This window comes from Pseudophryne corroboree, chromosome 1 (genome assembly GCF_028390025.1).
Source record: "Pseudophryne corroboree isolate aPseCor3 chromosome 1, aPseCor3.hap2, whole genome shotgun sequence".
In the NCBI taxonomy this organism is placed as follows: domain Eukaryota; kingdom Metazoa; phylum Chordata; class Amphibia; order Anura; family Myobatrachidae; genus Pseudophryne; species Pseudophryne corroboree.
Window position 1 is genome coordinate 591,127,692 of NC_086444.1, and position 23,046 is coordinate 591,150,737.

Consider the following 23,046-nt stretch of genomic DNA (forward strand, 5'->3'; position numbering starts at 1 on the left):
AGGCCTTATTGTGGGTCTGTCCCCTATAGCCAGTGTGATAGTGGTGTCGGTACAAGTGTCGACATGTCTGAGGCTGAAGGCTCTTCCCAGGAGGAGGCTGGTGTGGGGGAGTGAATCTGTCTGCTCCGCCGACTGCTGATTGGGTAAATATGTTGAGTGCCTTGAATACAATTGTGGCTTTATTAAATAAGAGATTGGATAAATCTGAGGCTCAGAACCAAACATGGAGACAATCCATGGAAGATGCTTTATCCCAAACGCAGTCTTCCTCAGGGTCACAGAAACGGCCGTTTACCCAGATAGCAGACACAGATTCCGACACTGATCCGAATTCCAGTGTCGACTATGGTGATGCCAGGTTGAATCCTTAACTGGCTAAGAGCATTCAGTACATGATTGTGGCAATAAAATAAGTGTTATATATCACGGAAGACCTTGCTGTTCCTGAGACAAGGGTCTGTATGTTTAAAGAAAAGAGAGTACCGTTTCCTCCCTCTCATGAACTGAACACTCTTTTTGAAAGGGCTTGGGAAAATCCTGACAAAAGTTGTTGATTCCCAAGAGAATTATTATGGCATACCCGTTCCCCTCTGAGGATAGGAATAAGTGGGAGTCAACCCCCAATGTGGACAAGGCTCTAGCACGGCTGTCCAAGAAGGTGGCGCTCCCGTCCCCTGACACAGCGGCCCTAAAGGATCCTGCAGATCGTAAGCAGGAAACTACTCTGAAATCAATTTACGCCACTACGGGTACGCTGCTCAGACCTGCCGTATCATCGGCATGGGTGAGTAGTGCAATTGAAAAGTGGGCAGATAACTTGTCATCTGACTTTGACACCTTGGATAGGGATAGCATTCTTTTGACACTGGGTCATATCAGGGACGCTGCAGTCTATCTAAGGGAGGCTGCGAGAGATATTGGTCTCTTGGGATCCAGGGCCAATGCCATGGCAATCTCGGCCAGGAGAGCGTTATGGACTCATCAATGGAATGGTGATTTGGACTCTAAGAGGGCTATGGAGGCTCTGCCATATAAAGGTGGTGTTTTGTTTGGTGAGGGCCTCGCGGGCCTGGTATCTACAGCTACCGCGGGTAAGTCATCTTTTCTACCTTATGTTCCTGCACAACAAAAGAAAGCGCCTCTAATATCAGATGCAGTCCTTTCAGTCTAGTAAATTCAAAAAAGGACGAGGGTCCTCCTTCCTTGCTGCTAAAGATAGGGGAAGAGGAAAAAAGTCGCTGGCTGTGGCAAGCTCCCAAGAGCAGAAGTCCTCCTCGGCCGCTGCCAAATCCACCGCATGACGCTGGGGCTCCACTGCTGGAGTCCGCACCGGTGGGGGCACGTCTTCAACTCTTCAGTCAGGTCTGGGCTCGTTCGGCCCTGGATCCTTGGGTGCTAGAAATAGTGGTCCAAGGATACAAACTGGAGTTTCAAGACGTGCCCCCTTACCGATTTTTCAAATCTGACTTAACAGCTTCTCTTCCAGAAAGGGAGGTAGTATGCGCTGCGATACAAAAGCTGTGTCTACAGCAAGTTATTGTTGCGGTCCCCCCATCACAACGGGGAGAAGGTTTTTTTATTCAAGCCTGTTCGTGGTCCCGAAGCCGGATGGCTCAGTCAGACCGATTCTGAACCTAATATCCCTCAATTTCTTTCTAAAAATTTCAAATTCAACATGGAATCTCTCCGAGCAGTGATTTCCAGTCTGGAAGGGGGGGATTTTATGGCGTCAGTCGACATCAAAGATGCCTACTTACATGTCCCAATATATCCTCCACATCAAGATTACTTGAGGTTTGCGGTTCAGGATTGTCATTACCAATTTCAGACGTTGCCGTTTGGTCTTTCCACGGCTCCGAGGATTTTCACCACGGTAATGGCGGAAATGATGGTGCTCCTGCGCAAGCAGGGTGTCACAATTATCCCGTACTTGGACGATCTCCTGATAAAGGCGAGATCAAAGGAGCAGTTACTAAGAAATGTGACGCTCTCCCTGACAGTCCTGCAACAACATGGTTGGCTCCTAAATTTGCCAAAGTTACAGTTGGTTCCGACAACACGGCTGTCATTCTTAGGCATGATCCTGGACACGGAACTGCAGAGAGTGCTTTCCCCCAGTAGAAAAAGCTCTGGAAATCCAGAACATGGTCAAGGAGATTCTGAAACCGGCAGGAGTGTCGATTCACCAATGGACTCTGGGTGCTGGAGAAGATGGTGGCGGCCTACGAAGCCATTTCGTTTGGCAGGTTCCATGCCAGGGTGTTTCAGTGGGACCTGTTGGACAAGTGATACGGGTCTCGCCTACACATGCACCGGATAATAAGTCTATCTTCCAGGACCAGAGTATCTCTCTCCTGTGGTGGCTCCAAAGTTCTCACCTCATAGAGGGACGCAGGTTCGGGATACAGGATTGGGTCCTGGTGGCCACGGATGCAAGTCTCCGAGGCTGGGGAGCAGTCACACTGGGAAAATTTCCAGGGGAAATGGTCAAGCTAGGAAGCTTGTCTGCACATAAACATTCTGGAATTAAGAGCCATATGCAACGGCCTTCTGCAAGCGGAGCATCTTCTTCGCAGTCTACCCGTCCTGATTCAGTCGGACAACATAACAGCCGTGGCGTACATAAACCGCCAGGGTGGAACAAAGCAGAGTGGCGATGGCGGAGGCCACAAAAGTTCTTAGATGGGCGGAAAAACATGCAAGCGCTTTGTCAGCGGTCTTCATTCCGGGCGTGGACAACTGAGAAGCAGACATCCTCAGCAGACACGATCTCCATCCAGGAGAGTGGGGTCTTCATCAGGAGGTCTTTGCAGAAGTGACAAGTCATTGGGGAATTCCTCAAATAGACATGATGGCGTCTCGCCTCAACAAGAAGCTTCAGAGATATTGTTCCAGGTCGAGGGACCCTCAAGCCAGTGCAGTGGACGCCCTGGTGACACCGTGGGTGTTTCAGTCGGTATATGTGTTCCCTCCACTTCCACTCATTCCAAAGGTGATAAGGATCGTAAGAAGAACAAGGGTTCAGGCGATGCTCATTGTTCCAGATTGACCACGGAGGGCCTGGTAACCGGATCTTCAGGAATTACTCATAGGAGATCCCTGGCCTCTTCCTTTAAGAGAGGACCTGCTACAGCAAGGGCCGTGCGTGTTCCAAGACTTACTGCGGTTGCGTTTGAAGGCGTGGCGGTTGAACGCCAAATCCTAGCTCGGAAGGGTATTCCCGGTGAAGTCATCCCCACTCTGCTTAAAGCTAGAAAGGAAGTACCGGCGAAGCATTATCATCGTATTTGGAGAAAATGTGTCTTGGTGTGAATCCAAGAAGGCTCCTACGGAAGAATTTCAGCTGGGTCGTTTTCTCCATTTTTTGCAAGCAGGTGTGGATGCTGGCCTAAAGTTAGGCTCCATTAAAGTGCAGATTTCGGCCTTATCAATCTTTTTTTCAAAAAGAATTGGCCTCCCTTCCAGAAGTTCAGACTTTCGTGAAAGGTGTGCTGCACATCCAACCTCCATTTGTGGCACCGTGGGACCTTAACGTGGTGTTGCAGTTCCTTCAGTCACATTGGTTTGAACCTTTACAGAAGGCTGAGTTGAAATTTCTCACTTGGAAAGTGGTCATGCTTTTGGCCTTGGCGTCTGCAAGGTGGGTGTCGGAATTAGCGGCTTTGTCTCACAAGAGCCCCTATTTGATCTTCCATGTGGATAGAGTGGAATTGAGAACTCGTCTGCCAAAGGTGGTTTCTTCGTTTCACATGAACCAATCCTATTGTGGTGCCTGTGGCTGCTGAAGCCTTGGCTGATTAAAAGTCTCTCGATGTAGTCAGAGCTTTGCAAATTTATGTAGCCAGAACGGCTCGTATTAGGAAAACGGAGGCTCTGTTTATCCTGTATGCTTCCAACAAACTTGGGGCTCCTGCTTCTAAGCAGACTATTGCACGCTGGATTTGTAATACGATTCGGCATGCTCATTCTACGGCTGGATTGCCGTTACCGAAGTCGGTGAAGGCCCATTCTTCCAGGAAGGTGGGCTCATCTTGGGCGGCTGCCTGTGGAGCCTCGGCGGTTCAGCTTTGCCGAGCAGCTACTTGGTCGGGTTCAAACACTTTTGCTAAGTTCTACAAGTTTGATACCCTGGCTGATGAGGACCTCATGTTTGCTCAATCGGTGCTGCAGAGTCGTCCGCACTCTCCCGCCCACTCTGGAGCTTTGGTATAAACCCCATGGTCCTTTTGGAGTCCCCAGCATTCTCTAGGACGTATGAGAAAATAGGATTTTAATACCTACCGGTAAATCCCTTTCTCTTAGTCCGTAGAGGATGCTGGGCGCCCGTCCCAGTGCGGACTCTATCTGCAGTACTTGTTAATAGTTATTGTTTAGGTTACACAAACGTTGTGTTTCAGTTAAGATCAGCCTGTTGCTGATTTTGGTTCATGCCGTTAACTGGTATTTAATTAAAAGCCATGTGGTACGGTGTGTTGTGGTGTGGCTGGTATGTATCTCACCCTTAGTTTAACAAAAAACCTTTTCTCTATCGTCCTAGTGGATGCTGGGGTTCCTGAAAGGACCATGGGGAATAGCGGCTCCGCAGGAGACGGGGCACAAAAAGTAAAGCTTTAGGATCAGGTGGTGTGCACTGGCTCCTCCCCCTATGACCCTCCTCCAAGCCTCAGTTAGATTTTTGTGCCCGGCCGAGAAGGGTGCAATCTAGGTGGCTCTCCTAAAGAGCTGCTTAGAAAAGTTTAGCTTAGGTTTTTTATTTTACAGTGAGTCCTGCTGGCAACAGGATCACTGCAACGAGGGACTTAGGGGAGAAGAAGTGAACTCACCTGCGTGCAGGATGGATTGGCTTCTTGGCTACTGGACATTAGCTCCAGAGGGACGATCACAGGTACAGCCTGGATGGTCACCGGAGCCTCGCCGCCGGCCCCCTTGCAGATGCTGAAACGAGAAGAGGTCCAGAATCGGCGGCAGAAGACTCCTCAGTCTTCTTAAGGTAGCGCACAGCACTGCAGCTGTGCGCCATTTTCCTCTCAGCACACTTCACACGGCAGTCACTGAGGGTGCAGGGCGCTGGGAGGGGGGCGCCCTGGGAGGCAAATGAAAACCTTTTTTGGCTAAAAATACCTCACATATAGCCTCCGGGGGCTATATGGAGATATTTAACCCCTGCCAGAATCCGTTAAGAGCGGGAGACGAGGCCGCCGAAAAAGGGGCGGGGCCTATCTCCTCAGCACACAGCGCCATTTTCCCTCACAGAAAGGCTGGAGGGAAGGCTCCCAGGCTCTCCCCTGCACTGCACTACAGAAACAGGGTTAAAACAGAGAGGGGGGGCACTAATTTGGCGTTGAAAATATATAAAAAAGATGCTATAAGGGAAAACACTTATATAAGGTTGTCCCTATATAATTATAGCGTTTTTGGTGTGTGCTGGCAAACTCTCCCTCTGTCTCTCCAAAGGGCTAGTAGGTCCTGTCCTCTATCAGAGCATTCCCTGTGTGTGTGCTGTGTGTCGGTACGTGTGTGTCGACATGTATGAGGACGATGTTGGTGAGGAGGCGGAGCAATTGCCTGTAATGGTGATGTCACTCTCTAGGGAGTCGACACCGGAATGGATGGCTTATTTAGGGAATTACGTGATAATGTCAACACGCGCCAAGGTCGGTTGACGACATGAGACGGCCGACAAACGATTAGTACCGGTCCAGACGTCTCAAAAACACCGTCAGGGGTTTTAAAACGCCCGTTTACTTTAGTCGGTCGACACAGACACAGACAGGGACACTGAATCCAGTGTCGACGGTGAATAAACAAACGTATTCCTTATTAGGGCCACACGTTAAGGGCAATGAAGGAGGTGTTACATATTTCTGATACTACAAGTACCACAAAAGAGGGTATTATGTGGGATGTGAAAAAACTACCGTAGTTTTTCCTGAATCAGATAAATTAAATGAAGTGTGTGATGATGCGTGGGTTCCCCCCGATAGAAAATATGGGCGGTATACCCTTTCCCGCCAGAAGTTAGGGCGCGTTGGGAAACACCCCTTAGGGTGGATAAGGCGCTCACACGCTTATCAGAACAAGTGGCGGTACCGTCTATAGATAGGGCCGTCCTCAAGGAGCCAGCTGACAGGAGGCTGGAAAAATATCATAAAAAGTATATACACACATACTGGTGTTATACTGCGACCAGCGATCGCCTCAGCCTGGATGTGCAGAGCTGGGGTGGCTTGGTCGGATTCCCTGACTAAAAATATTGATACCCTTGACAGGGACAGTATTTTATTGACTATAGAGCATTTAAAGGATGTATTTCTATATATGCGAGATGCACAGAGGGATATTTGCACTCTGGCATCAAGAGTAAGTGCGATGTCCATATCTGCCAGAAGATGTTTATGGACACGACAGTGGTCAGGTGATGCAGATTCCAAACGGCACAAAGGTGTATTGCCGTATAAAGTAAGAGGAGTTATTTGGGGTCGGTCCATCGGACCTGGTGGCCACGGCAACTGCTGGAAAATCCACCGTTTTTACCCTAAGTCACATCTCTGCAGAAAAAGACACCGTCTTTTCAGCCTCAGTCCTTTCGTCCCTATAAGAGTCATATCTGCCCAGGGATAGAGGAAAGGGAAGAAGACTGCAGCAGGCAGCCCATTCCCAGGAACAGAAGCGTTCCACCGCTTCTGACAAGCTCTCAGCATGACGCTGAGACCGTACAGGACCCCTGGATCCTACAAGTAGTATCCCAGGGGTACAGTTTGGAATGTCGAGACGTTCCCCTGCGCAGGCTCCTGAAAGCTGCTTTACCAAGGTCTCCCTCCGACAAGGAGGCAGTATGGGAAAAAAATTCACGAGCTGTATTCCCAGCAGGTGATAATTAAATTACCCCTCCTACAACAAGAAAAGGGGTATTATTCCACACTATATTGTGGTACTGAAGCCAGAAGGCTAGGTGAGACCTATTCTAAATCTAAAAAAATTTGAACACTTACAAAGGTTCAAATCAAGATGGAGTCACTCAGAGCAGTGATAACGAACCGGGAAGAAGGGGACTATCTGGTGTCCCGAGACATCAGGGATGCTTACCTCCATGTCCCAAATTTGCCCTTATCACTAAGGGTACCTCAGGTTCGTGGTACAGAACTGTCACTATCAGTTTCAGACGCTGCCGTTTGGATTGTCTACGGCACCCCGGGTCTTTACCAAGGTAATGGCCGAAATGATGGTTCTTCTTCGAAGAAAAGGCGTCTTAATTATCCCTTACTTGGACGATCTCCTGATAAGGGCAAAGTCCAGGGAACAGTTGGAGGTCGGAGTAGCACTATCTCGGATACTGTTACAACAGCAGGGGTGGATTCTAAAGATTCCAAAATCGCAGCTGATCCCGACAACAAGTCTCCTGTGCTTAGGGATGATTCTGGACACAGTCCAGAAAAAGGTGTTTCTCCCGGAAGAGAAAGCCAGGGAGTTATCCGAGCTAGTCAGGAACCTCCTAAAATCAGTGCATCATTGCACAAGGGCCATGGTAAAAAAAATGGTGACTTCCTTCGAAGCAATTCCAGTCGGCAGATTTCATGCAAGAACTTTTCAGTGGGATCTGCTGGACAAATGGTCCGGATCGCATCTTCAGATGCATCAGCGGATAACCCTATATCCAAGGACAAGGGTGTCTCTCCTGTGGTGGTTACAGAGTGCTCATCTTCTAGAGGGCCGCAGATTCGGCATTCAGTTTTGGATGTTGGTGACCACGGAGGCCAGCCCGAGAGGCTGGGGAGCAGTCACACAAGGAAAAAATTTCCAGGGAGTGTGATCAAGTCTGGAGATTTTTCTCCACATAAATATAGCTAAGGGTAAATTTATAATGCTCTAAGCTTAGCAAGACCTCTGCTTCAAGGTCAGCCGGTATTGATCCAGTGGGATAAAACATCACGGCAGTCGCCCACGTAAATAGACAGGGCGGCACAAGAAGCAGGAGGGCAGTGGCAAAAACTGCAAGGACTTTTCGCTGGGCGGAAAATCATGTGATAGCACTGTCAGCAGTGTTTCATTCCGGGAATGGAAACTGGGAAGCAGACTTCCTCAGTAGGCACGACCTCCACCCGGCAGAGTGGGAACTTCATGGGGAAGTTTTCCACATAATTGTAAACCGTTGGGAATTACCAAAGGTGGTCATGATGGCGTCCCGTCTGAACAAAAAATGGGACAGGTATTGCGCCAGGTTAAGAGACCCTCAGGCAATAGCTGTGGACGTTCTGGTAACACCGTGGGTGTACCAGTCGGTGTATGTGTTCCATTCTCTGCTTTTCATACCTAAGGTACTGAGAATTATAAGACGTAGAGGAGTAAGAACTATACTCATGGCTCCGGATTGGCCAAGAAGGACTTGGTACCCGGAACTTCAAGAGATGCTCACAGAGGACTTATGGCCTCTGCCGCTAAGAAGGGACTTGTTTCAGCAAGTACCATGTCTGTTCCAAGACTTACCGCAGCTGCGTTTGACGGCATGGCGGTGGAACGCCGGATCCTAAGGGAAAAGGCATTCAGGAAGAGGTCATTCCTACCCTGGTCAAAGCCAGAAAGGAGGTGACCGCACAACATTATCACCACATGTGGCGAAAATATGTTGCGTGGTGTGAGGCCAGGAAGGCCCCACGAAGAAATTTCAACTCGGTCGATTCCTGCATTTCTTGCAAACAGGAGTGTCTATGGGCCTCAAATTGGGGTCCATTAAGGTTCAAATTTCGGCCCTGTCGATTTTTCTTCCAGAAAGAATTGGCTTCAGTTCCTGAAGTCCAGAAGTTTGTCAAGGGAGTATTGCATATACAACCCCCTTTTGTGCCTCCAGTGGCACTGTGGGATCTCAACGTAGTTCTGGGATTCCTCAAAACACATTGGTTTAAAACCAGTCAAATCTGTGGATTTGAAGCATCTCACATGAAAAGTGAACATGCTCTTGGACCTGGCCTGGACCAGGCGAGTGTCAAATTGGTGGTTTTTTTCTCAAAAAAGCCCATATCTGTTTGTCCATTCGGACAGGGCAGAGCTGCGGACTCGTCCCCAGTTCTCTCCCTAAGGTGGTGTCAGTGTTTCACCTGAACCAGCTTATTGTGGTGTCTTGCGCCTACTAGGGACTTGGAGGACTCCAAGTTGCTAGATGTGGTCAGGGCCCTGAAAATATAGGTTCCAGGACGGCTGGAGTCAGGAAAACTGACTTGCTGTTATCCTGTATGCACCCAACAAACTGGGTGCTCTTGCTTTTAAGCAGACTTTTGCTAGTTGGATGTGTAATACAATTCAGCTTGCACATTCTGTCGCAGGCCTGCCACAGCCATAATATGTAAATGCCCATTCCACAAGGAAGGTGGGCTCATCTTGGGCGGCTGCCCGAGGGGTCTCGGCTTTACAACTTTGCCGAGCGGCTATTTAGTCAGGGGCAAACACGTTTGTAAAATCCTACAAATTTGATACCCTGGCTAAGGAGGACCTGGAGTTCTCTCATTCGGTGCTGCAGAGTCATCCGCACTCTCCCGCCCGTTTGGGAGCTTTGGTATAATCCCCATGGTCCTTTCAGGAACCCCAGCATCCACTAGGACGATAGAGAAAATAAGAATTTACTTACCGATAATTCTATTTCTCGGAGTCCGTAGTGGATGCTGGGCGCCCATCCCAAGTGCGGATTATCTGCATTACTTGTACATAGTTACAAAAATCGGGTTATTATTGTTGTGAGCCATCTTTTCAGAGGCTCCGCTGTTATCATACTGTTAACTGGGTTCAGATCACAAGTTGTACGGTGTGATTGGTGTGGCTGGTATGAGTCTTACCCGGGATTCATAAATCCTTCCTTATTGTGTACGCTCGTCCGGGCACAGTACCTAACTGAGGCTTGGAGGAGGGTCATAGGGGGAGGAGCCAGTGCACACCACCTGATCCTAAAGCTTTACTTTTTGTGCCCTGTCTCCTGCGGAGCCGCTATTCCCCATGGTCCTTTCAGGAACCCCAGCATCCACTACGGACTCCGAGAAATAGAATTATCGGTAAGTAAATTCTTATTTTCCTCGAAATGTCAGTCTCCCTGGGCACAGTTCCTATAACTGAGGTCTGGAGGAGCGGCATAGAGGGAGGAGCCAGTTCACACCCATTTAAAGTCTTAGTGTGCCCATGTCTCCTGCGGATCCCGTCTATACCCCATGGTCCTTTTTTGGACTAAGAGAAAAGGATTTACCGGTAGGTATTAAAATCCTATTTTTTTTTAATTTTAAATTTTAAGTCATACACAGATAATATTGATAATCGCATTTCCAGCAATAATACAGATGTCAATTCAGTCAAATATCGAAAGAAATTGTTTTTAATACATAGCCATGACAGTCTGTATATCTGTGTATGTTGCAGGGCAGATTGTCTTTCACAAGATCTAGACCGACCTAAGCCCCAGTTTGTTCGAGAAGTTTTAGAAAAGTGCATGAGGTATGTACACACCCTTCTGTTCCATTTTCATGTGGGTTTTATTAGGCAGGACTATGGTAATATTTTAATTGAGAGCATGTGAAGCCCCACTAACCTCTTCTTTCCTACACTCTAAGAAGAAAGGAGGCTTCCCTGTTCTTGCCATGCATTTGATTAGTACTAGTGCAGTTGGGCCCCCTCAGCTTTTTATTGTGCCCACCGCCAATGCAGTGGCGATATTTTATTAAATTAACTGAAGTAGTAATTAGCGTCCTGATTTTTACTTTTCTCTAACGTCCGAAGTGGATGCTGGGGACTCCGTAAGGACCATGGGGAATAGCGGCTCCGCAGGAGACTGGGCACAAAAGTAAAGCTTTAGAACTACCTGGTGTGCACTGGCTCCTCCCCCTATGACCCTCCTCCAAGCCTCAGTTAGATTTTGTGTCCGAACGAGAAGGGTGCACACTAGGTGGCTCTCCTGAGCTGCTTAGTGAAAAGTTTAGTTTTAGGTTTTTTTATTTTCAGTGAGACCTGCTGGCAACAGGCTCACTGCATCGAGGGACTAAGGGGAGAAGAAGCGAACTCACCTGCGTGCAGAGTGGATTGGGCTTCTTAGGCTACTGGACATTAGCTCCAGAGGGACGATCACAGGCCCAGCCATGGATGGGTCCCAGAGCCGCGCCGCCGGCCCCCTTACAGAGCCAGAAGACAGAAGAGGTCCGGAAAATCGGCGGCAGAAGACGTCCTGTCTTCACCAAGGTAGCGCACAGCACTGCAGCTGTGCGCCATTGCTCCTCAGCACACTTCACACTTCGGTCACTGAGGGTGCAGGGCGCTAGGGGGGGGCGCCCTGAGCAGCAATAAAAACACCTTGGCTGGCGAAAATACATCACATATAGCCCCCAGGGCTATATGGATGAATTTTAACCCCTGCCAGAATCCATAAAAAAGCAGGAGAAAAGTCCGCGAAAAAGGGGCGGAGCCTATCTCCTCAGCACACTGGCGCCATTTTCCCTCACAGCTCAGTTGGAGGGAAGCTCCCCTGGCTCTCCCCTGCAGTCACTACACTACAGAAAGGGTTAAAAAAGAGAGGGGGGCACTAATTAGGCGCAGTATTAACAATACAGCAGCTATAAGGGGAGAAACACTTATATAAGGTTATCCCTGTATATATATATATATATATATATATAGCGCTCTGGTGTGTGCTGGCAAACTCTCCCTCTGTCTCCCCAAAGGGCTAGTGGGGTCCTGTCCTCTATCAGAGCATTCCCTGTGTGTGTGCTGTGTGTCGGTACGTTTGTGTCGACATGTATGAGGAGAAAAATGATGTGGAGACGGAGCAGATTGCCTGTAATAGTGATGTCACCCCCTAGGGGGTCGACACCTGAGTGGATGAACTGTTGGAAGGAATTACGTGACAGTGTCAGCTCTGTATAAAAGACAGTGGTTGACATGAGACAGCCGGCTACTCAGCTTGTGCCTGTCCAGACGTCTCATAGGCCGTCAGGGGCTCTAAAGCGCCCGTTACCTCAGATGGCAGATATAGACGCCGACACGGATACTGACTCCAGTGTCGACGGTGAAGAGACAAATGTGACTTCCAGTAGGGCCACACGTTACATGATTGAGGCAATGAAAAATGTTTTACACATTTCTGATAATACGAGTACCACCAAAAAGGGGTATTATGTTCGGTGAGGAAAAACTACCTGTAGTTTTCCTGAATCTGAGAAATTAAATGAGGTGTGTGATGATGCGTGGGTTTCCCCCGATAACAACTGATAATTTCTAAAATGTTATTGGCATTATATCCTTTCCCGCCAGAGGTTAGGGTGCGTTGGGAAACACCCCCTAGGGTGGATAAAGCGCTCACACGCTTGTAAGAACAAGGGCTCTACCCTCTCCTGAGATGGCCGCCCTTAAGGATCCTGCTGATAGAAAGCAGGAGGGTATCCTAAAATGTATTTACACACATACTGGTGTTATACTGCGACCAGCAATCGCCTCAGCCTGGATGTGCAGTGCTGGGTTGGTGTGGTCGGATTCCCTGACTGAAAATATTGATACCCTAGATAGGGACAGTATATTATTGCCTATAGAGCATTTGAAAGATGCATTTCTATATATGCGTGATGCACAGCGGAATATTTGCCGACTGGCATCAAATCTAAGTGCGTTGTCCATTTCTACCAGTAGAGGGTTATGGACACGACAGTGGTCAGGTGATGCGGATTCCAAACGGCATTTGGAAGTATTGCCTTATTAAGGGGAGGAGTTATTTGGGGTCGGTCTTTCAGACCTGGTGGCCACGGCAACAGCTGGGAAATCCACGTTTGTACCCCAGGTCGCCTCTCAACATGAGAAGACGCCGTATTATCAGGCGCAGTCTTTTCGTGGACAAGCGGGCAAAAGGTTCCTCATTTCTGCCCCGTGACAGAGGGAGAGGAAAAAGGCTGCAGAAATCAGCCAGTTCCCAGGAACAGAAACCCTCTCCCGCCTCTGCCAAGCCCTCAGTATGACGCTGGGGCTTTACAAGCAGAATCAGGCACGGTGGGGGGCCCGTCTCAATGAATTTCAGCGCGCAGTGGGCTCACTCGCAAGTAGACCCCTGGATCCTTCAGGTGATATCTCAGGGGTACAAATTGGAATTCGAGACGTCTCCCCCTCGCCGTTTCCTAAAGTCGGCTTTAGCGATGTCTACTTCTGACAGGGAGACAGTTTTGGAAGCCATTCACAAGCTGTATTCCCAGCAGGTGATAATCAAGGTACCCCTCCTGCAACAGGGAACGGGGTATTATTCCACATTGTTGTGGTACCGAAGCCGGACGGCTCGGTGAGACTGATTCTAAATCTAAAATCTTTGAACACTTACATACAGAGGTTCAAATTCAAGATTGAGTCACTCAGAGCAGTGATTGCGAACCTGGAAGAAGGGGACTACATGATGTCTCGGGACATCAAGGATGCTTACCTTCATGTCCAAATTTACCCTTCTCACCAAGGGTACCTCAGGTTTATGGTACAGAACTGTCACTATCAGTTCAGACGCTGCCGTATGGATGGTCCACGGCACCCCGGGTCTTTACCAAGGTAATGGCCGAAATGATGATATTCCTTCGAAGGAAGGGAATTTTAGTTATCCCTTACTTGGACGATTCCCTGATAAGGGTAAGATCCAGGGAACAGTTGGAGGTCGGTGTAGCACTATCTCAGGTAGTGTTGCGGCAGCACGATTGGATTCTCAATATTCCAAAATCGCAGCTGGTTCCGACGACTCGTCTTCTGTTCCTAGGGATGATCCTGGACACAGTCCAGAAAAAGGTGTTTCTCCCGGAGGAGAAAGCCAGGGAGTTATCCGAGCTAGTCAGGAACCTCCTAAAACCGAGCCAACTCTCAGTGCATCAATGCACAAGGGTTCTGGGTAAAATGGTGGCTTCCTACGAAGCAATCCCATTCGGCAGATTCCACGCGAGAACTTTCCAGTGGGACCTGCTGGACAAATGGTCCGGGTCGCATCTTCAGATGCATCAGCGGATAACCCTGTCACCAAGGACAAGGGTGTCCCTCCTGTGGTGGTTGCAGAGTGCTCATCTTCTAGAGGGCCACAGATTCGGCATTCAGGACTGGGTCCTGGTGACCACGGATGCCAGCCTGCGAGGCTGGGGAGCAGTCACACAGGGAAGGAATTTCCAGGGCTTATGGTCAAGCCTGGAGACATCACTTCACATAAATATCCTGAAGCTAAGGGCCATTTACAATGCTCTAAGCTTAGCAAGACCTCTGCTTCAAGGTCAGCCGGTGTTGATCCAGTCGGACAACATCACGGCAGTCACCCACGCAAACAGACAGGGTGGCACAAGAAGCAGGAGGGCAATGGCAGAAGCTTGGGTGGTGGCAAGCTGCGCTCAGCTCTTTAAAGGTATTGGATACAAAGTAGCTGCTATTGGAAATATGGGGTTGTTAGGGGTACTCCTTCCCCAAAACAGTATATGCACTATGAAAAAGAGAAAAATTTCCAGCGCTTCACTTTGTATAAACCTAATAAAAACTTTTATAGACAGATCTTTATAAATATATTCTGTTTATTGTTAACACAAATTATAAGCACTTTGACAGATAAAAATAGTATTATAAAATGTTTTTCCACTTATAAGCACTTTGACAGATAAAAAATAGTGTTATAAAATGTTTTTCCACTTGTGATCACAAGAATGCATTTACTTGTAAGAGTATTTGGTGCAAATTTAAACACATATGGACATTACACATACAAACATTAAAACATATATTTTAACATATATATTTGTGGTAACTGTTTCTAATTCAGAGGGAGTTGACACACTTTGTAGCGGTTTACTCTACTCCCCTGTGTTCTGTATTATTTCCTCTTTTAAAATGTCACTTTGTGTCGGTTTGATTTGATATCATACAAAGTTGCAGTCTATTGATATGCGGGTTCAGATGATGTGTCCCGCATTAGTCAAATGACAGATCAAAGTTGCTGCTCCGCAAATGCAAATGATTTTAGTCTGCCGGCAGACTTAGACGTTCGCTTACCGCGTCGTCCTCCTCCTTGGTCCTGGGCTCCCCGTTTACGGTGTCCGGCGTTCGGTGAGGACTTGCGGGCTCAGCGGTGGTCCGTGCTCTCTACGATCTACGCGTTTCGCCTGTCCAGGCTTCGTCAGGATAGTCGAGATAGTCAATAGCATTGCGGGCTGCTTTTTATCTCCGATGCGGTCCGTCCTTAATTGACAATGCCGTCTTGAATAATTGATTTATTTTATCAGTGTGTGTTTGTTGTCCATTGAACAAATTATTCCTTAGTGAGATTAATCTCTTGTTTAATCTTATCATTTTCTTTGATGTTTAGCAGTTCAGCAAGGTAGTTCGGGGATGATTAATTCATTTCAATCATTGTCTTTGATGTTTAGCACTGTAGCTAAGTATTCCAGGAAAAGTTAATTTGTTCAGATTATATCAATTTGATGTGAATGATTCAATCAATTCTGCGAATAGTCTACTAGTTACCACAATGAATTTAGTTTTACAAAGACATGACAACATTTAGACTTACATATAACATAAATGTATCGTCTGTGTTTTTAAAATACCATGGAGGAGACCCTACACAAATACAATTTGTGGGATTAAAACAAGTCAAACGACCATGGAGAGGAGGAAATGTAGAAGATCTGCTGTTAAAAGAAGAAACCAAACTTATTTATGAACTGGACACCTTAAACCCAAATGGACTCAATTTAGATTTTGAACTGAAACCCTTTCACAAAGACTAAGACAAATGCCCTAAAGATAGAAACAAAAATAATAATAAAAACAAGAATAAAATTGCAATCACCACCAGCATATTAATCCTTCTTACATATATATTGATCAATTATATATATGAGTTTATTGTTTTACACTAATAATTTTAAGTAATTAATTTTTTGTCCTAACTTTCTATTTTTTATTCAAAATTATTTAATTCATATTTTTTATTGTTTATCCATAAAGAGTATTATAACATGATTTCTGTGGTTATAACAAGTAATTATACAACGCACAGGTCATTTTAGTATACTTTTAAAACAGATATTTAAATAACAAGATTTACACCGACGATACATTTATGTTATATGTAAGTCTAAATGTTGTCATGTCTTTGTAAAACTAAATTCATTGTGGTAACTAGTAGACTATTAGCAGAATTGATTGAATCATTCACATCAAATTGATATAATCTGAACAAATTAACTTTTCCTGGAATACTTAGCTACAGTGCTAAACATCAAAGACAATGATTGAAATGAATTAATTAATCATCCCCGAACTACCTTGCTGAACTGCTAAACATCAAAGAAAATGATAAGATTAAACAAGAGATTCATCTCACTAAGGAATAATTTGTTCAATGGACAACAAACACACACTGATAAAATAAATCAATTATTCAAGACGGCATTGTCAATTAAGGACGGACCGCATCGGAGATAAAAAGCAGCCCGCAATGCTATTGACTATCTCGACTATCCTGACGAAGCCTGGACAGGCGAAACGCGTAGATCGTAGAGAGCACGGACCACCGCTGAGCCCGCAAGTCCTCACCGAACGCCGGACACCGTAAACGGGGAGCCCAGGACCAAGGAGGAGGACGACGCGGTAAGCGAACGTCTAAGTCTGCCGGCAGACTAAAATCATTTGCATTTGCGGAGCAGCAACTTTGATCTGTCATTTGACTAATGCGGGACACATCATCTGAACCCGCATATCAATAGACTGCAACTTTGTATGATATCAAATCAAACCGACACAAAGTGACATTTTAAAAGAGGAAATAATACAGAACACAGGGGAGTAGAGTAAACCGCTACAAAGTGTGTCAACTCCCTCTGAATTAGAAACAGTTACCACAAATATATATGTTTGTTTTAATGTTTGTATGTGTATGTGTAATGTCCATATGTGTTTAAATTTGCACCAAATACTCTTACAAGTAAATGCATTCTTGTGATCACAAGTGGAAAAACATTTTATAACACTATTTTTATCTGTCAAAGTGCTTATAATTTGTGTTAACAATAAACATAATATATTTATAAAGATCTGTCTATAAAAGTTTTTATTAGGTTTATACAAAGTGAAGCGCTGGAAATTTTTCTCTTTTTCAATGGCAGAAGCTGCAAGGATTCTTCGCTGGGCGGAAAATCATGTGATAGCACTGTCAGCAGTATTCATTCCGGGAGTGGACAACTGGGAAGCAGACTTCCTCAGCAGACACGACCTCCACCCGGGAGAGTGGAGACTTCACCCAGAAGTCTTCCACATGATTATAAACCGTTGGGAAAAACTCGACAGGTATTGCGCCAGGTCAAGGGACCCTCAGGCAATAGCTGTAGACGCTCTGGTAACACCGTGGGTGTACCAGTCAGTGTATGTGTTCCCTCCTCTGCCTCTCATACCCAAGGTACTGAGATTGATAAGATGGAGAGGAGTAAGCACTATATTCGTGGCTCCGGATTGGCCAAGAAGGACTTGGTAACCGGAACTTCAAGAGATGCTCACGGAGGATCCGTGGCCTCTACCTCTAAGAAGGGACCTGCTCCAGCAAGGACCCTGTCTGTTCCAAGACTTGCTGCGTTTGACGGCATGGCGGTTGAACGCCGGATCCTGAAGGAAAAAAGGCATTCCGGATGAAGTCATCCCTATCCTGATCAAAGCCAGGAAGGATGTAACCGCAAAACATTATCACCGCATTTGGCGAAAATATGTTGCGTGGTGCGAGGCCAGTAAGGCCCGACGGAGGAAATTCAACTGGGTCGATTCCTACATTTCCTGCAAACAGGAGTGTCTATGGGCCTGAAATTGGGGTCCATTAAGGTTCAAATTTCGGCCCTGTCAATTTTCTTCCAAAAAGAACTAGCTTCAGTCCCTGAAGTTCAGACGTTTGTAAAAGGGGTACTGCATATACAGCCTCCTTTTGTGCCTCCAGTGGCACTTTGGGATCTCAATGTAGTTTTTGGGTTCCAAAAGTCACATTGGTTTGAACCACTTAAATCTGTGGAGTTAAAATATCTCACATGGAAAGTGGTCATGCTGTTGGCCCTGGCCTGGGCCAGGCGCGTGTCAGAATTGGCGGCTTTATCCTGTAAAAGCCCTTATCTGATTTTCCATTCGGACAGGGCGGAATTGAGGACTCGTCCTCAGTTTCTCCCTAAGGTGGTTTCAGCGTTTCACCTGAACCAACCTATTGTGGTGCCTGCGGCTACTAGGGACTTGGAGGACTCCCAAGTTGCTAGACGTTGTCAGGGCCCTGAAAATATGTTTCCAGGACGGCTGGAGTCAGAAAATCTGACTCGCTGTTTATCCTGTATGCACCCAACAAGCTGGGTGCTCCTGCTTCTAAGCAGACTATTGCTCGTTGGATTTGTAGTACAATTCAGCTTGCACATTCTGTGGCAGGCCTGCCACAGCCAAAAATCTGTAAATGCCCACTCCACAAGGAAGGTGGGCTCATCTTGGGCGGCTGCCCGAGGGGTCTCGGCTTTACAACTTTGCCGAGCAGCTACTTGGTCAGGAGCAAATAAGTTTGTAAAATTCTACAAAATTGATACCCTGGCTGAGGAGGACCTGGAGTTCTCTCATTTGGTGCTGCAGAGTCATCCGCACTCTCCCGCCCGTTTGGGAGCTTTGGTATAATCCCCATGGTCCTTACGGAGTCCCCAGCATCCACTTAGGACGTTAGAGAAAATAAGAATTTACTTACCGATAATTCTATTTCTCGTAGTCCGTAGTGGATGCTGGGCGCCCATCCCAAGTGCGGATTGTCTGCAATACTGGTACATAGTTATTGTTACCAAAAAATCGGGTTATTGCTGTAGTGAGCCATCTTTTCTAGAGGCTCCTCTGTTATCATGCTGTTAACTGGGTTTAGATCACGAGTTATACGGTGTGATTGGTGTGGCTGGTATGAGTCTTACCCGGGATTCAAAATCTTCCCTTATTGTGTACGCTCGTCCGGGCACAGTATCCTAACTGAGGCTTGGAGGAGGGTCATAGGGGGAGGAGCCAGTGCACACCAGGTAGTTCTAAAGCTTTACTTTTGTGCCCAGTCTCCTGCGGAGCCGCTATTCCCCATGGTCCTTACGGAGTCCCCAGCATCCACTACGGACTACGAGAAATAGAATTATCGGTAAGTAAATTCTTATTTTAACATTTAACGTTTTGTAACGAATGCATTTTCTTGTTTTAGACTTTCTTACCATCAGCGCATATTGGATATTGTGCCTTCATCCTTTTCTGCATTGTACCCAGCAAATCCGAAATGCATTTACAAGTATGGGGATGAGAGTAGCAGTAAGTTTTCTTTTAAACTATTTGCCTAGCAGATGCATGCTGTCAGTTCCATATAAAACTTTTATTCTAAACATGTGGGAGATAAAAGCAAAGTACTGCACTTCTGATGTAGTGCTGGTAGTCTTCCTTTTGTGAAGCTGGTTGTGTTTTTGTGGTGAGCATTTGGGTTAGAGGGAGCTATAATTTAAGTTTAACAGGAAAGCGTCACAAATGAGATGTGTATACAGTTGCAGGAGTTGACTGCATGGATTTTGAAGTTTTAGTGTGGGAGAGAAGTCTGAGCACGTCAAGAAGGATTATACTGGGCTCAAGATTTGTGGACAGCCATGTAAAGGATCAAGGCTAGAGATTTAATTGATTTTGTAGTTCAAGGTGTGTTTCTAGCAGAAGTATTTAGGATAGGAGATGGTGGTTGAAAGAGGAGAAGCTGGATGGAGAATAAACTTGAATTAATTGAATAAGAGGAACTACAATGGTAAATGGAACACGTGCCATCAGTTGAAGTAAGCATGTGGACAGGGTATTATAGAGCAGTAATAATTCAGCAGTTGTCCCAGGGTTTGTTTGGTTTACAGTTGCAATTTAGGCCAACGTCCATGACCCTTCACGTTTTATATCTCCCTACTTGGTATGGTCATGAATAAACAGGTAGGCCTTAGTAGGTTCTGAATTAGGGGTCAGATGCTGACTGAGCTGTTAAAGAACTGGAAAGCACTAGAGCAGTGGTTCTCAAACTCGGTCCTCAGGACCCCACACGGTTCACGTTTTCCATGTCACCCAGCGGGTGCACTGTGTATTGCCAACTGTCACATTTTAAAAATCTACTGGTGACCTGTAAAACATGCACCGTGTGAGGTCCTGAGGACTGAGTTTGAGAACCTGTGCACTAGACAGTTAACATTTCAAACCATGGCCCTCATTCCGAGTTGATCGGTCGCAAGGCGAATTTAGCAGAGTTACACACGCTAAGCCGCCGCCTACTGGGAGTGAATCTTAGCTTCTTAAAATTGCGACCGATGTATTCGCAATATTGCGATTACTAACTACTTAGCAGTTTCAGAGTAGCTTCAGACTTACTCTGCCTGTGCGATCAGTTCAGTGCTTGTCGTTCCTGGTTGACGTCACAAACACACCCAGCGTTCGCCCAGGCACTCCCACCGTTTCTCCGGCCACTCCTGCGTTTTTTCCGGAAACGGTAGCGTTTTCAGCCACACGCCCCTGAAACGCCGTGTTTCCGCCCAGTAACACCCATTTCCTGTCAATCACATTACGATCGCCGGAGCGATGAAAAAGCCGTGAGTAAAATTACTTTCTACATAGCAAAGTTACTTGGCGCAGTCGCAGTGCGAACATTGCGCATGCGTACTAAGCGGATTTTCATTGCGATGCGATGAAAAATACCGAGCGAACAACTCGGAATGAGGGCCCATATGACGGAGGTTACTAAAGAGATCTTAACATTTCCACCAAGAGTGAATTTCCAGATATAGCTCTATAAGGGATACGAGTTAGTCCAGAGTGCACTAGCAGGATGTGAATAAATATATTGTGATGTGTAGGTAGAATTACACTGCTAACTGGCTGCTGCTCATGTTTGAATAGGTTTCTGGTTTATTCCCTTCCATACTTATTCCTTCGGTGTGAGGTCCCACCACTATTTGCTGTATTTAGCTGGGTCCTCTTCTGATCACTTTTTTTTGTGTTCTCCTGCTTCTATAAGGCATCCATGTTGGTTAAGTCAGTAGAAACTCCACTTAGTGTAGGTGGAGCAGCTGCCCTTCTTAAGGGCAGGAGATGGCATATTGGAAACTACATTTGTTTGGGTTTGCTTCTGATGGTTCCTGCACTACGCATATGACCTAGCAGGGCAGTAACGAGGGGTGGGTGTAACTGCACCCTGCAGCTTAGAAAGCTGCTGTACAGGAAACTTCAGGGAGCTCCACTTCTCGGTGTTCCCTGTGGCCCCTTCCTTCGCTCTGACATCACAACTTCACATGTTCAGGCGCACCCCCGGGCACATTTTTGTACGACCCTGGAACTTAGGACCACTGCTTTGTACATATTTGTGTGCAAGAAGAAGTTAAAATAGTTTCTCCTTCGTCCTAGAGGATGCTGGGGACTCCAAAAGGACCATGGGGTATAGACTGGATCCGCAGGAGACATGGGCACTTTAAGACTTTAAATGGGTGTGAACTGGCTCCTCCCTCTATGCCCCTCCTCCAGACCTCCGTTAGATTCTGTGACCAGAGAGACTGGACACACACTAGGGGAGCTCTACAGAGTTTCTCTAGAAAATACTTTTGTTAGGTTTATTGTTTTCAGGGAGCACTGCTGGCAACAGGCTCCCTGCTTCGTGGGACTGAGGGGAGAGAAGCAGACCTACTTCTGTTAGTTAAAGGCTCTGCTTCTTAGGCTACTGGACAGCATTAGCTCCAGAGGGTCTGATCACTTGGTATAGCCTAGCTGCTCGTTCCCAGAACCGCGCCGCCATCCCCCTCACAGAGCCAGAAGAGAGAAGCCGGGTGAGTAACCGAAGCAAAGAAGACTTACAGTGAAGGCGGCAGAAGACATCAGTCTCGGAGCTCCTGCTCACAAGCGGCACTACACTGGTGCAGGGCGCAGGGGGGCGCCCTGGGCAGCAATAAAACCTCTTTTTAGATCTGGCAAAGAGGTATACAGTGCGCAGGCACTGTATACAGACCCCCGCCAGTATAAAAATAAGCGGGACACAAGCGCGCCATTTAGGGGGCGGGGCTTCGTCCTTCCAGCTCTATCAGCACCATCTTTTCTCTTCATAGCAAGCTGCAGAGACATTGGTCTTGGCCCTTCACTTCTGTCACAAGTAACAGGGTGCAAAAACGGGGGGGGGGACGGGACGCCACAGCATATTTGGTGTTGAATGTATACATACATACATACATACATACATACATACATACATACATACATACATACATGCTGCAAGGTCTGGGGCATTGTATATTCCTTCTGACCGGGTGAGGAGCTGGCAAACTCCCTCTCTCTCTCTCTCTCTGAAGGGCCTTACTGTGGGTCTGTTCCATATGGCCCAGTGTGATAGTGGGTGTCGGTACGCGTGTGTCGACATGTCTGAGGCTGAATGCTCTTCCCAGGAGGAGGCTGGTGTGGGGGCAGAACAGAATGTGGGAGTGACTCTGGCGGCACCGCCAACTGCTGAGTGGGTAGATATGTGGAGTGTCTTAAATGCAAGTGTGGCTTCGTTGCATAAGAGATTAGACAAATCTGAGTCTCAGAACCAAGCATGGAGACAATGGAAGATGTTTTGTCACAAACTCAGACCCCCTCAGGGTCACAGAAACGTTAGTTTACCCAGATAGCAGACACAGATATCGACACGGATTCGGACTCCAGTGTCGACTATGGTGATGCCAGGTTGAATCCTAAACTGGCTAAGAGCATTCAGTACATGATTGTGGCAATAAAAGAGGTGTTACATATCATGGAAGACCCTGCTGTTCCTGAGACAAGGGTCTGTATGTTTAAAGGAAAGAGAGTACCGTTTCCTCCCTCTCATGAACTGAATACTCTTTTTGAAAAGGCTTGGGAAATTCCTGACAAAAGGTTGCTGATTCTCAAGAGAGTTATTATGGCATACCCGTTTCCCTCTGAGGATAGGAAAAAGTGGGAGTCGACCCCCAGTGTGGACAAGGCTCTAGCACGGCTGTCCAAGTGGGTGGCGCTCCCGTCCCCTGACACGGGGGC

General features: G+C 46.9%; 1 protein-coding gene across 1 annotated transcript in view; it reads left to right on the forward strand.

Moving 5' to 3' along the window:
- The window catches only part of NCBP1 (nuclear cap binding protein subunit 1), an 89,047-nt gene that overhangs the window by 32,454 nt on the left and 33,547 nt on the right, over positions 1 to 23,046 (forward strand). The window contains exons 14-15 of the mRNA XM_063914240.1: positions 10,396 to 10,470; positions 19,202 to 19,305. Coding sequence (XP_063770310.1) covers positions 10,396 to 10,470; positions 19,202 to 19,305 — 179 coding nt within the window. The remainder of the gene's footprint in view (positions 1 to 10,395; positions 10,471 to 19,201; positions 19,306 to 23,046) is intronic.